This window comes from Hyalella azteca, unplaced genomic scaffold, assembly GCF_000764305.2.
Source record: "Hyalella azteca isolate HAZT.00-mixed unplaced genomic scaffold, Hazt_2.0.2 contig220, whole genome shotgun sequence".
Taxonomy (NCBI): domain Eukaryota; kingdom Metazoa; phylum Arthropoda; class Malacostraca; order Amphipoda; family Hyalellidae; genus Hyalella; species Hyalella azteca.
Window position 1 is genome coordinate 106,425 of NW_025930575.1, and position 14,334 is coordinate 120,758.

At 40.9% G+C, this 14,334-nt stretch overlaps 2 protein-coding genes across 2 annotated transcripts; both read right to left on the minus strand.

Moving 5' to 3' along the window:
* Positions 1-4,591: 4,591 nt before the first annotated feature.
* Positions 4,592-10,406, minus strand: LOC108683278. Its single transcript, XM_047885240.1, has 7 exons — positions 9,920-10,406; positions 9,294-9,465; positions 8,988-9,048; positions 8,018-8,119; positions 7,503-7,641; positions 5,670-5,760; positions 4,592-5,329 (listed from the first exon to the last, which is right to left on the minus strand). The coding sequence occupies exons 1-7, from the start codon at positions 10,402-10,404 to the stop codon at positions 5,264-5,266; spliced, it is 1,116 nt and encodes a 371-aa protein (XP_047741196.1). The 5' UTR covers positions 10,405-10,406; the 3' UTR covers positions 4,592-5,263.
* Positions 10,407-10,596: 190 nt separating this feature from the next.
* Positions 10,597-13,217, minus strand: LOC108683279 (protein GSKIP homolog). Its single transcript, XM_018172581.2, has 3 exons — positions 13,066-13,217; positions 11,517-11,644; positions 10,597-10,772 (listed from the first exon to the last, which is right to left on the minus strand). The coding sequence occupies exons 1-3, from the start codon at positions 13,156-13,158 to the stop codon at positions 10,607-10,609; spliced, it is 387 nt and encodes a 128-aa protein (XP_018028070.1). The 5' UTR covers positions 13,159-13,217; the 3' UTR covers positions 10,597-10,606.
* Between the last annotated feature and the right edge of the window lie 1,117 nt (positions 13,218-14,334).

Sequence of the window (14,334 nt, forward strand, 5' to 3'; positions counted from 1 at the left end):
TGGGGCCAGCGTGGCCTGGGGCAGTGGAGCCAGTGTGACCAGGGGCTGTGGGGTCTGGCGAGTGTGGTGATATGGGAAAGTATCCTCAGGATGTGTTTCAGACGTAGCAGTCCCAGGCTACGCTGGAGTGCTGCCTCTGTATTCCCCCGCAGGCAAGACGGCCTCGTCACTGAGGTCTCAGAGGCCAGTCCAAGACTGCCGCGCATCTGCCCTCAGTTGGCCAGCTGATGCAGGATGCTGTTGCTTGCTTCGTGCCGCAGGTAGTGGTGTTGAGGGTCAGGGATTGTATACAGGAACACTTCCAGCCGTCTCATGAAGATTTCCAGGGTGAACTAACCCTCTATTTTTTTTTATCTTTTGGCAAGGTGCTAAACAGCCTCGGTCCCGCGACAGAAAGAGGCCCTTCCCGCAGGGACTGATATCTGGCCGCTAATTTGTTGAGTAATGGAGGTATTCTTCACAGTCTCTCCCTTCTCTCGTTATGCTATGTCTCAATCCAGTTATGCTATGTCTCAATCCAGTCCAGTTATTATTTTCCATGTTTACAGAAAGACATACCTCTGTCGCCTCCTCTGCAGTTGCTATGTCTCAATCCAGTCCAGTTATTATTTTCCATGTTTACAGAAAGACATACCTCTGTCGCCTCCTCTGCAGTGAGTACAGTCCCAGGCGCTACGCCAAGCCCCTTTCAGTCCAGCTAATCCATGCCATGATCCTGGGCGTGAAAGTTTGCTGGAATCCTTCCAGTTGCCGCAATGCACCCACAGTAAATGGGTTCCAAAGCTGGCAGCAGTATTAAGTCATCACAAGAGCTCTGAAAAGTGTGAATGCCCCCGTCACCACATATATGGTGACGGGGGCGAGTGTGGTGACTGTGAAAGTTTGCTGGACTCCTTCCAGTAGCCGCAGTGCACTCACAGTGAACGGGCTACAAAGCTGGCAGCAGTATTAAGTCATCACAAGAGCTCTGAAAAGTGTGAATGCCCCCGTCACCACATATATGGTGACGGGGGCGAGTGTGGTGACGGGGGTGAGTGTGGTGACGGGGGCGAATGTAGTCCTCAGTGTGGTGTCCTCCCACTGAGGACAAGTTCTTCCGGGAAGCTCAGCTCATGGTCAACTCTGGTTGATAAATGAGTACCTGGCTCGTCCAGGGTGTTGTGTAATGCAATAAAATGGTTCTGGCGGGTCAGCGAGCAAGTGATGGTCGTGAAACTACCAGTGGCATTAAGTGCCCGAAAAAACTGACCTATCACCCCCCCTCCCTACCTTACCTAGTTGCCACCATCACGACGGGCAATTACACACATACACACGTTCATGGCAACGTGACGAGACCAAGCTCTTGCAGGGACCTCAAAGATGTACTTTCATCATCAGCTGAACGACTACCTACTCATTATTTATAAAATATTCAGGCATTTGATAACCATTCGAACTACTCCAAAATTTGCTTCTTTTCCAATGGATCAATAAAGTTTAACATCGCACCAGCTTCGTTCGCCAATGCGTAGGGTAAGATCACGAACATTTCATAGCAAGATGATCTAATTTGTTATATTTCGGAATATATTTTACTTAATGCTAAAAATATCTCAACGAGTATTGTATAGTATTATAACGATTCGTTCATTCTACAGGAGCAAGTTCAATACTTGCTTAACCATACTTCATACTTTCGATTTCGGTCAATTATGTTTACCTCGATTCTGACTTATCGAGAACCTCAGCGTTATACTTAAACGCAGTCCTGTTTAACCTCAGGTGCTCTTCACGGTGAATAAAACCACTTCGTTTGTTCTGTTTATTTCAGACTTGTGAACTCGCTGGCTACATGACATACGTAGTACAGCCATCAACTGAGTACATTAGCAGCACTTATAATGCCTTGTGACTAGAGCTTAGGTCTGCAGCAGCCATGTAAACTTCCATCCCACATACAGCCAATAATGCTGCCATACAAAACCGCGACAATCTTCGCGGTAAGGAGCATCGAACCGCAAGACAAGAATATTCGAAGGAAAAACTTTAAAAAGGATAGCGACAACATAGTAGCTATTTATTCACATCAGGTCATTCCGTCAGAAAATACATAACATTTACCGCGATCGGGTGGCGGAAGTCGTGGCAAGACAGCACCAGAGTTGGTGCTGTCCTAGGCCAAGAACAAACTCGCATTAGGCCAGTTAGGGTTAGGCCACTTGGGGTTAGGCTAGCAGCTATAGAAATGGAGACGCTCGTGCAAGAGGCCCTCAAAGCTTGAAGAATAAGTACAAGAAAGCCTGCCTAAAACAGCTCAGCGGTAGCCAAGGCAGTAACCCCACACATCCCGGTACCACAGCTGTGGTATGAAGAGCAGTAACCCCACACATCCCGGTACCACAGCTGTGGTATGAAGGGCAGCTACTTTGCCCCTAGTAACGCCTTGGATTCCCGAGAGGCAGACACAAACAAATACGATGACCTCACTCAAGGGTCCAAGATAAAGGTAAGATAAAATACACATAATCGACCTGAATCTTCGAAATAAACATTTATATTCCACGCACTAGCCTCATTCTTTTTCCTACCTCGATGCTTTATAGCAAATCTCTCTGCTGAGGATCTTAATGCCAAGTGTATTAGGCGTTGCATAACAGGTCGGCTTAGCGCAACAGTCGAAAGCACGCAAGAGAAAAAATCAACTGCAGATACTTTCGTTCATTGCGATTAGATTTTCGCTTCAATAGAAATGAAGCAGACAAATTTGTCTGCACACCATATTGTGACTTGAAAAGAGAGTCAAAATGGCAATATCATGCAATATGCAACAGCCGGCGTGTCACGTTATCAACAGAGCAAGATGCAAGCCGTGGATGTCACGAGGTAAGCAGACACAGACGGTATCATCAGGTGAGATAAGAGACCCAGCGTCCAGCTACTCACTTAATATCACACGAAGATTATTTATCTAGTATAAGAACATCACATTGATTGATTTCTCTACCTTAAAAGATATACAACAAACTAACAAATTTATAATAGAAGATAAACGGATTCAATAAGTAAACCAGCGATAGTATGTAAAGCGAGGCGGTTATAAATAAGCAAGATGCCTGCGTAGCGACGGCAAGAATCAGGCAACAGCGTAAGCAAGAGCTCATCAATACAGAGCGCTTTGAACATGAACTAAACCCAACAAATGAAGTGACACCTCTCCTCGGCGGAGCGTAAAATGTAAAAATTCTTTCCACACTTACAACACTACGAAAACTTATTCAAGAATGAGGAGGCTTCGTTTTTCAGCATGAAGACGAGATGCATATGAGGTTTCATTCTCAAACTTGATTCAATAAACAATACAGTATCAAATATCAAACTATCACACAACTATCAAACTATACAGTATTGTAGCACCGCAGTACAGCGGTAAACGTATATACACAGCACCTAAACATCCCCCAGGTAACATACCCAGAGTTCAGGGACACACACCCAAGGCCATGCTGCAAGCACCACCTTTTGACGGTGACTAAGCGCCGTCCACTAGCGACACTGAGACTTTAACTGAGCTTCCCGGGGCTCGAACCCACGCCTCGCTCCTCCATCTCGGTGCTTTCGTCACATGAGCATAATATCGCAATATTCATCACCACATCACCCTTCTCAATACAATCCGCATCTGAAGGTAAGAAATTTATATATTGTAACGCGATGGTTCTAATGTAGTATAGCTGCGATGAAGTTTCGCAAGATATAATATAAGATATATAAATTCCTACTGTCATAAATAATTTTTACTTATATTTATAGTTATGGTTTAAAAGTAGAATAACTTTTACCTTGTGTAAAGCATATTGCGAAGACTGCAGAGCTGTACCTATGCGGATTGCTCGGAAACGAAGCTCCGGACCGTGGCGAAGCATCCAGGCTAAGCTAACCAGAGATGTCAGATGGGCATTTCTTCAAGTCAAGTTCAACTATTTAGTTTTTTCCAATAGCGTTGGCCGGAAAAATTTATGATGGCGATAATTATTATATTTTATAAATTAAAAAATGAAGGAAAATTAAATTCGTGCACCGCAACCCACATATTTTCTGGTAAATATTGAATTGGCCTCTTTTGGCCTTTTTTGCCGCGAATATGGCCGTTTCTTAGCCACCATCTTACAACCCTCTAGGCGAGTATACGAGACTTCCGTCATAGGACGATTCTCTCCAAAGACGGACGTCGGACAATCAAAAAAAAAAAAAAAAAAACACCACGCTGGCACAAAAGCCTAATTCGAGCCAAACCTTCAATGTGCACAAAAAAAGAGGCACAAAAAAAAAAGAGGCACAATGTGCACAAAAAAGAGGTGGACGCTTTTTCTCGATATATTACACCTGTTCTACTAGCTCCTGTTGAGGTCAGGGTGTAATAAAGCAAGTCTAATTCATGGGTCACTTAGATAACTCGCCCACAACCAAAACTGTTCATTCTCATTTAAAAGTTTTGTTGCCACTTCTATCACTTCATGAAACAAAATACCAAAACTTTTCACATAAATCCAAAAGATATATTTATAGATCGCAAAAAAACGGAGTTGTTATTACCTTAAAATATTTATTTTTCTGTCTTACAGAATTATTTCACAACAACATCATCAACTTAGCACAAATTCATGATGAGTTTCTGCAGTGCAGGAGAAGGAGAGTCTAAGTTACACTGTTGCTAAATTGATTAGTTCTTCACAATTGACATTTTACGCCTGCAGCTAAATTGCAGCGATGCGTAAATGCTGACAATAGTACGAAGCTGAACATTTTTACTCATAAGCTGTTTAGAGTCTCAGCAAGCAGACAAAGTTTTTCAAAGAGTCTCATTATTATTATACTCATAGTTAATAAAATTTCTCCACATTTTACAATGATGAACACACATTAACTGCAGCTGAACTTATGGCGGTCTGCATTCTGTTCGTGCTTGATATTTGGCAAATTCTTCGTTAAAAATTACATCGTTAAAAATCCCTCAGCAGCGAGCAACGTGGCGGGATGAACAGCCTTCCTCTTCCTCATGTGGCATGTGTTGTAGCCACACACTCCTGAACATGTGAGCTGTGGCGCTGGTGCTCTGCCACACCCGACACAGCGCCCACTCGGCCTGGTAGCGCAGATCGGGACTGGAGGCACCCCGCCACACCCGACACAAGGTCCACTCAGTCGCGTGCCGCAGTCTGGCCGCGGCGTCCGGCCAGCACGCACGGCGGGGGGTGACGCTGCTGCTCGCTGCCGCCTCGCCTCATTTGACGTCGCCGCTCGTCTCCTCAGCGAGCCCCATGAGAGCAGCGCCGATCTCGCGCGTCCTCTGCCGCAGAACACAGCCCAAAATTAGGGAATTATACTGAGAACATAATTATTATTTGTTCTAGTCGTAGACGTGAGATAAGGCAGCATAAATTCTGATGATAAATACAGACTGGGACGGATAGATCACACTACACCGACTTCAATTATGAGTAGAACTGATACTTTTGGCCGGTTCAGGTTGTAATTATGTTTTCTCCACACAATTTAAGAGAAAAAATTTAGAAAAAAGATTGTTATTTGACATTCAGCCAAGGATTTCTTTCCCTTATCTGTTATTTCATGACAAAACAAGTCAGATTAAAATTGTCTAAAAATTGAACAAAATATGGGAAGCAGACCTGAGCCTCGTCAGGAGCCTCCGAGATGACCCAGGTGTCGTCTGCGTCAGCCACCGCCTCCCGACACACTGGACACGTGCGCTCACCTTCCCTGTCACACACGCACTCACGTTAAGGAAACTTGCATGGTTGCAAAACCATGGGTTTTGGTTTTAAAAGCCCGAAAACCCCGTGTTCCATGGTTTCAAGAACATGGGTTTTGGTTTTAAAAGCCCGAAAACCCCCTTGTTCCATGGAACAACGCACTACCTTCTTCCTAAAGCCGACAGCGCGGGTTTTGGCCAGGCAACACCTTAAGTTACAATAGGTGCTAATCCTGCGTCGAAAAATGTATCGGAATCTGTCATATCTCAGCTTCTATCTACCTGAAAAAAAAAACGGCTAAAGGGAACCACCTCATTCACCATCCTAACAATCAAGCCTAAATTTCAACAGTTCTCCTGAAAATTTTTCATTTCGACCGTAGATTACCTTCTCCCAGTTCCCAACGGCAACCATCTCCGCGGCACGCTTGATTTACTAATACTCAAAATGTCAAGATTTCACTAGATTCTTTTGCCATAGCTCGCTAACTATTTTGTCACACGTTAAACGAGAACCCCTTCAGTAGCCGTTTAGTTTTTAATTTTTTCATCAGTTTTCCTATACATATAACGACATCGTGCCGACCTAAAATCAGCACAAACAGCCGCTGTCAGCATCCGCTTGCTAGCAGTTCGTCAGGGCTAAGCTGAAATAGTGGCAGCAATGTGATATGCTGGCAAGTTGTTCTTCCTTACTTTCATCTCAAATTTGTTTAATACAATTTCATTTCGAAAGTATTAAACATAACTCTGGAACAGTCACAATTGACTGTTGTTGAATTCGCAATGAGAAGATGAGAGCCTACCGAGAAGTTCAGCTTGAAAAGCGATCAGGAATTGGCTGATAAAGGTGCAAAGTATTTTCGATAAAACAACCCCGAAAGGGCTCAAGAGGCCGGGTTTGGTCGCACAGCACCGAGGTAATCTGCTTGCCAGGGACTGAGCAATGAAATCTCGTTTGATAAAATCATGAGCACTGAAATCTCTGCCGTGACATGACTTTATAGCAGCGCATTGTTAAGCAACTTGGACGAGAAACTTTCTTGGACACAGAATGTACAGCAGCACATGCGCCCTGTAATAGTGCTCACCCTCAAGAAATCATTATACAGCCCCTTTGACAATACTTATTTTAATTCACCAAGTTTTATATGATTATTATCTGAAACCTACGAAGAATTTACAACACAACAATTGTAACATTTTCATGGTAGATCTCGTAAACCCCTCACTGAACCATAACCTCACAAAACCACAACACTCGTATAATTATTGCCAAAACACTCTATTTACACCGATTGCAATATCTCAGTAGTAACGTCACAACCGCGATAACTGGTTTCCGCTCATCGCCCAACACTATTGAGCATCCCTTAGCACTCCCGAGCATTCTCCAGTAACCCATAACATCGGTCAGCACACTAGAGCAGAAGTCCCCAAACTACGCCCCGCGGGCCGGATCCGGGCCGCGGCTAGGTTCCATCCGGCCCGCCGAGGATATTTCTTAGTTCAACATAATTTGTTCCAAAATCTATGTGGCGTTCATTTCTGGTACCGCATGAACTAAAAACGGTAAAAGGGCGTGACATGCCCGTGAAGGTTTCAGGAAGCTTGCTCTTGGCACTTGGTAAAAAAAGTTTGGAGTCCCCTAGAACAAGGCACAACAGGACTCAGGACTGACAGGCCGAGCGCAGTAGGCAGGAGACTGCAGTACCAGGGCGCCCCGACGCCTTCCTTGCAGTACTCCCACCACTGCTGGATGCAGGGCAGACAGTATGCGTGTGCGCACGGCAGGATGACGTCAGGGCGACGCTCCAGGCAGATGATGCACTCGTCCAGCTCTTTGTCCAGGTCGTCTGATGAGGAGCTGCCGCCTGCACCGCAGCTCACTGCGGGTAAATAATGTCAGCAACGGATCAATATTGAAAACCTTCAGATAACAGACTTATTCCAAGCTAAACAAGAAAAGGAAGAATTAAGAGTTTCGCAAATTAGAGATTAAGATAGTTAAGTAAACTGTACATACATATTACACAACATTAATAGATTTCACAATAACTAATTTTGTTCAAAGTGAAAATCGCAACCTAAAAGATTTTCAACTTGAAGGAGATTTTAGTATAATACCTTATGAGCTCATGCTATATATACACATCGAGCTGACCATTTGACTCATATGAAAAACTGCCAATCCAAAAGAAGATGTTTTTTTAATTATGACTTAAACGTTCTAGCATGAAAATATCATCAGGACATGAAACACACCGTGAGCTGCAGCTGCAGCACAGGCACCAGCAGCGGGGAGAGCTTCACTGAACGCGGCGGTGGCCAAAGCTGCAGCAGTGGCCTGGTTGTGGTCCGTTGCACCTGTAGGTGAAATGTGTGGTGATAGCTGCACCAGCTGCCTGCTGATGTAGACCAAATAGCCATAACTACATCATCAGACCCACACCGCCCTCGATAATATAGACCTGACTGTCCTAACTACATCATCAAGCCACAAACTTTTAGGTCCAGAGTCCCAAATCATATTCTTCTGAACTCAATTCGAGCAAAATCAAACAGAAAAGTAAACTTGCACAGCATGAAGCATCACATGATTCGGTGCTTGTTTTCACAACTCTCAAGTTTCTTAAAAAATTTATTTGCATACCGTTACTCAAAAATGTCAAGAGATCAAGAGAGCACAAGCATACCTAGTAATGAAAAATGTACTAGTACATCCATAGGTTGTTAATCATCCTTAGCAGAATGCAAGCAATACATAAAAAGTTAAGTTGTTTGATTTGACTAACTTAGTCACGTAATGCAGACTGATTCACAAGATTTGGCCGACCAATGAAATTGAGTGAATTGGTTCGTAAGGTTAAAAGCAGATAATAAATCAAGGAGGTGAATGTACCATCAACCGAGTTCTGAAGTGATGAATGTCAACTTAACGTTGTAACAATCCGAAAGAAAATCAACTAAAGCAGTGAAAAAGAAATGCTGGAAACCAATACAAATTCATGATTTGCAAACAATGATTTAGAATATCGAGACGTTAGTTTTCCCTGAGATGACACAGCTGAACGTTACGGATCCTCATGAAAAAATTAAGTGAAATTCCTGAATCTGCTTACACATGAGTTAAGAGAAATGTCACTATTGCTCACAGAGAAATGAAACTCAACTATAAATCTAAGCACTCATAACTTGCGACTATAAAGCTAAGCACCCATGAGAAGCCACTGACCACTGGGAGAGCAGGGGGGACTGGTGGAACTGCAGCACTCGTAGCTGATACGTCGGAACACCTGTGGACAGACAAGCTAATCATTTCGCTAAACAATTGCTGAATGTCATTCAAATTTCCCCTACCAAATCTCTAATATATTTAATTTTATATCATAAAAGATTTTTTCTAGAGCTCTACATTATTTGATGCCACTCCAAGATGCATAGAAGCTAACATTATGGCTGATTGTCATAGAAAACGACCACACTAAAATATATTCTAAAGGCCTAACCAGGGAACTACAGGCTTGAGAGCCTAACGTGCCTGCAGGAACTGTCTGATGCTGAGCATCCTGGAGCTCTCGGGGCAGCGGGTGCGGGTGTTGTACCTGACGCAGGCGATGCGCACCGTCGCCTTCCAGAAGACGCTCGAGTCCGAGCCTTTCTTGACGGCGAACACCAGCACCCGACCATCCCCGTCCTCGTAGCGGCGACAACTGCACGCATAAGAAGAACATTATACTGGCATCTATAGTGGGCGTCACTTTGCTTACTACTGTTGATTTAGACCTCAATTTCTAAAGAAACTTGTCAGCGTTTACTCTGATAATCAGTTCATTATTACTAAATGGCGGCTATAGTAAGTAGTCAGTACTTTACATTACTGAATGGCACCCAGCATAAATTTCCTCTTAATTGATTTTTCCTGGTCAATCCATTCTCTAAAAGAGAAGGCAGCTTAATGACTACTCCCCCATATATACACTATTTCTAGCATCAAAATTTGTGCTGTTCAAGTTTTGTGCAAGGTTAGCTTCACACCACTAATATGGTTTAAAGCAAATTGCATCAAGCTGGAATACATTATGAATGCTACTCGACAAACATCTGAGTGAAATTTAAAGGCTAAATATTTAACCAAGAGTTGACTGTATGCAGAGAATTACTAACATTTCATTGAGTTTGGTGATGTAGAATAGAAATTGTGAGTAAGAAAGCGTAGTAGCCGTCGCAATGTCGTAGTCTGCCCCAGCTTGCTGCATGAACTGGTCGTGCAGGGAGCGAAGATGATCCCGCATGTGCAGTCCTGCTGATCCTGCAAGATCAGCTGCACATGATCTGCTGATCTTGTCAGTCACTTGAGCTCCAGGGGCAGGAGGGGAGAGATTTGTAGCTCCAGCCTGAGCTATTCCAGGCTCATCATCAGCAACAGCAGCAGTGGCTTGTTCAACACAAGCATTTCCATCAGAACTTCTGCCAAGACCCAAGCTGATGTCACCAGCATCAGACGTCATGACATCTGAAGTCTGTGCACTGGTAACACCAGAGGCATCATTGCGGTTACTGGTCAACGAGGCTTGGTTTGTTCTCGAGTTTGGCTGGCCTGAGGGATGGAGCCTATTTGCTCCTTGATTGTTACTGGTTGTCTGGCCCATGTTTGGATGTGGTAGGTGTATTACTTAAGCAGTATCATGGATATAAAGAGACAATGCAATACGTAAAAAGGAACAGAAAGAAAAGTTATACTCGGAATTAATAAGCAGATGAGTGCTTGGAGTGTTGAAATTACATTGTACCCAACTTTGATAAGGTTTTCAAGGAAGCATAAAGAAAATCTGTTGATTTTGGCAGACGTTTTTATGAATGGTCGAGTTGTTGAGCGGCCATGGCCTCTAGCTTGGCACTAACAATGCTGCAGAAGCGTTCCCCATACGCTGGGCTCAGGTTGTTTAGCAGTGCATATGGAGTCTCAAAATAGGTATCTGAGGGAAGTGTTTTCTCGTTGTGGCTTCTTCCCACTACTCTGAAAATTTATATAGAAATTATTTCAACCATGCATACTGTGAAATAAATATTAAGGTTTACTGGGTGTACATACACTACATATAGGTATTTTCTCTGCAAAAGATCAAGATTACTGCATATAAAAAGAAGAATCTTTTTCATTTTCATTAGGCATGAATAAATGAACAAGTTTCAGTGACATGATTAAAAAGCTCTTAAACCAGATTCACAAAGTATGAATAACTAAATTAAAAAGTATTAATAATTTTAGTCAATGGAAGTGTGTTATTCTATGGGCAAGTGCATTGGAAAAAAAGTACTTAGCTTCCATTTGAAGACCTAAATTATTTTTTTGATAGGTGAATCATTGCAAAGTTTAAAATTCATAAAGTTGAATTCCAAACAGAATTCAAGTTGCATGTGTATAAATATGAATAAGATAATAACTAAATATTAAAGTCCCTAGCATAATGGAACAGAGATCAATAAATTCATGAATCATGAGCCATTTCTTTGAATCAGTAGAGATAAGAGATATAGAACGCAATGAAATTCAAATGCAAAGTAAACACAGAATAGCACGAGTTATTTGGCATCATAAATTGTATTCACTGGTTATGGAGTGGCATTCAAGACATTTTCAACCTGATTATTTTTTCAGTTATAGCAAGATTTTATAAATTTATCATGCACTTAATTAAGATTCTTGACGTTGGAGAGATGCCAACTTGCAGAACCAAGCTCAGTTTATCATTATTTTTACCTGAATCCAGCAGCTGACAGCTCTATGGTGTAGTCTTGCAGCTCTAGGGTTGTGAGGTTCAGGTGCACGCAGGAGTCCGTGGCAGGAATTGCACTGACAGTAATGATGCTTACACATTCATTTACATCCTGCAACAATCATGGATGAATATGAAATATCAGGTATTGTTATTGTGTGTACACCAGAATTTTACAACAAAGGCCTAGCACTACCGTATATAAAACCAAACTTGCTTTATAAATAATTTTGATTGGATTGGCTACACTTTAATTTATAAGTCAATTCAGAAAGAATCCTACAGTTGGATTAACTATTTTGTTATAGTACCTACGCCTGATAAAATCATTAGCATAGAAATAAAGGATCCAATTATTTTTTAACAGAAGCAGATAACATAATTTAATAACTACACGTAATAATTTTAGTTAATTTTATACATACAAGAACCAAGTATTGTCAGGCAGCAATATTAAGCGCCACCTGACTTGATATATTTCTACCTTTCTACCAGAGGACACAGATTTGTTGATTAAGTGCTTTAGGGACAAATAAGATGTTTCTTTCTAAAAACTCATACAGGGTGGTTATACATGAGATACAATACAGGTACGTATAGGCTAAGACTTTGACCGTTATGTGGGAGTAACTCAAACAAATCTTACATGGCAAACAAATGTTTACAGAGTTACTAGTCAGTTACTGGGGGCCTTACCAAGGTTCCCAGCCCATTTATAGACATCATACTTCCACCCTCTATTGTCACGGATCTAAATATCACCGTCTGAGGTTGACAGGCAAAACCTTGAATGGATCTGTCTGATTGTAATCTATTTCTATATTTGTATTGCACATAAGCAGATAAGTACAAGTCAACATTGGACAAGTATACTCAGGGTTAATACAAGATTTCAGATGTATTACTAGAATATAAAGCAAGAAACAACACTTTTTTTTTTTTGTTTCACGTCATAAACATGTACAATAAACTCCCTGTTCACACTGATGGCGCTCTGAGTATGAATGTGTTAAAAAACAGACTAGATATAGCTATGCAGGAGCATATATTTTGACTAGAAGTGTTACCCATGTTGCAAATTGGTGGATGTTCAGTAGCTACTTGCTTTTCAAAGTCAGTTTTGAATAGATATGGTAAAAAGGCAAGTCCTCAGATCTCCAAGAGACAAGTCAATAGCATTAATTTTTATAAGAATTGGCAACAGGCCAACCCAGTATGTTCTTCAGTGCCAATATTACTATTTTAGGTTATGTTAAGAAATCATCAAGTTCAATGATTCAGGAGACTACTATCATTGACAGATGAATTTTAACAGCACCAAGTTCTCTTTTCTCCAATGAGATGATACACTCTAAAAATAAGTTGTTGTATTAAATTAAAAATAAAAATTAAGAACATATAAAAATGTTATCAAATCAGGCTCAGCTAACCTTCTCAATTTCAATACAATTGGTATTGATGGCAGACATACAGATTTTTAATTGAGTACTATTAATAATAAAAATATTTGTAAATACTGTGGGCATGACTCACTTTAATGATTCCATAGGCTTCTGTAAGCCATTCTTCAGCATTAAGCACTTTTTCTTCATCATAGGCTGGAGACTTGGAAGCTGAAGAAGCCATGAACTATCTTAATTTTCCTATTTAATAAATACCCTACTAAAAATAAATTAAAACTTAGATTCTGAAGAAGGCTATTTAAAATAAAAATTATTATATTTTATTCTGGACAATTTTATATACAAAGAAATCTCTGATACTTATGTAAAAATCACACTTTTCTTGCATCTCTCAATACAGTGAAAACCGAAGTAAAATAAATTGTAATTGTAACTGAAGTAAAAATAAATACAGCAGAAAATTTAAAATGTTTTAAATGACATTAGAAACATCTTATACATAAATATTTTGTTTGCTAAGCACTTTTCAGTGAACACAACTAGTTGGAACATTAGTTTGATATCAAAGAAGCTTCACATCAGTCATTTGTTCATAGCAACAGAAAAACATTGATTTGTCAGCAACAAATTATTTTGTTCATAAATATTCAAGTGCTCTGCCCATTAGTGAAATGTTTCAAATGTTGGTTGCCTTGATCTGAATAAATATAAATTATATTTTTCTTTCGGAAGCTCCAGAACTATAAGCTAAAGCCTTAAAGTCAGTGTTGGACACTGGAATGTTGCACTGTTCAGCATGAGTTGTCCATATCTTGAGTAACTATTGGGCCCTCCTCATTTGGCTGCACGCACTCATGCTGCACGCACTCAAACAGTGCAATGTTCCAGTGTCCAACGCAGGCGACACTGACTAAGGTTTTAGCTTATAGTTCTGGTGCTTCCGATTTGAGAATTTTTGAATTATTTAATATTTTTAAAGAGAAGCCTAGTTTAAATGCAGCCAATAGTTCTTATCCATTAGAAATTGTGAATGGATAGGTATTTACTTTATTATTCTGCCCTTTGCCTGTAAATTTAGGTTTTTAATTTTAGTGTTTTTTCTTTCCACTCAAAACTTTACTAATTTTCTGACTGTTACACTGTAGTTGTGTTCTAGATTTATTGAACTGACATTGGGGCTGGTCTCCAAAATGTTTTCAATAGAAATATGCTGAATTTTTGTAGAGTTTTCTTCTCTTTTAAATTTCTAGTTCAAATATTGACATTGGTTCCAAGAACTAGAAGCTGGATAATTAAAGATACAGCAACAGCATTTGATGTATCAGCATGTTTCCCAATTGAACAAGGGGCTGATTCTTCTTCTTTGTTAACTTCTGACATCTTTAATTGAATGGTATAC

Coding starts and splice junctions, on each gene's coding strand:
- LOC108683279 (XM_018172581.2), bottom strand. CDS start 13,158: ATGGCTTCTTCAGCTTCCAAGTCTCCAGCCTATGATGAAGAAAAAGTG. Junction 11,645..13,065: donor AAGCCTATGGAATCATTAAA/GTGAGTCATGCC, acceptor TGATTGTTGCAG/GATGTAAATGAATGTGTAAG. Junction 10,773..11,516: donor CTGTCAGCTGCTGGATTCAG/GTAAAAATAATG, acceptor ATAAATTTTCAG/AGTAGTGGGAAGAAGCCACA.
- LOC108683278 (XM_047885240.1), bottom strand. CDS start 10,404: ATGGGCCAGACAACCAGTAACAATCAAGGAGCAAATAGGCTCCATCCC. Junction 5,761..7,502: donor CTGCCCTGCATCCAGCAGTG/GTGGGAGTACTG, acceptor CGTGTGTGACAG/GGAAGGTGAGCGCACGTGTC. Junction 5,330..5,669: donor AGGCTCCTGACGAGGCTCAG/GTCTGCTTCCCA, acceptor GTTCTGCGGCAG/AGGACGCGCGAGATCGGCGC.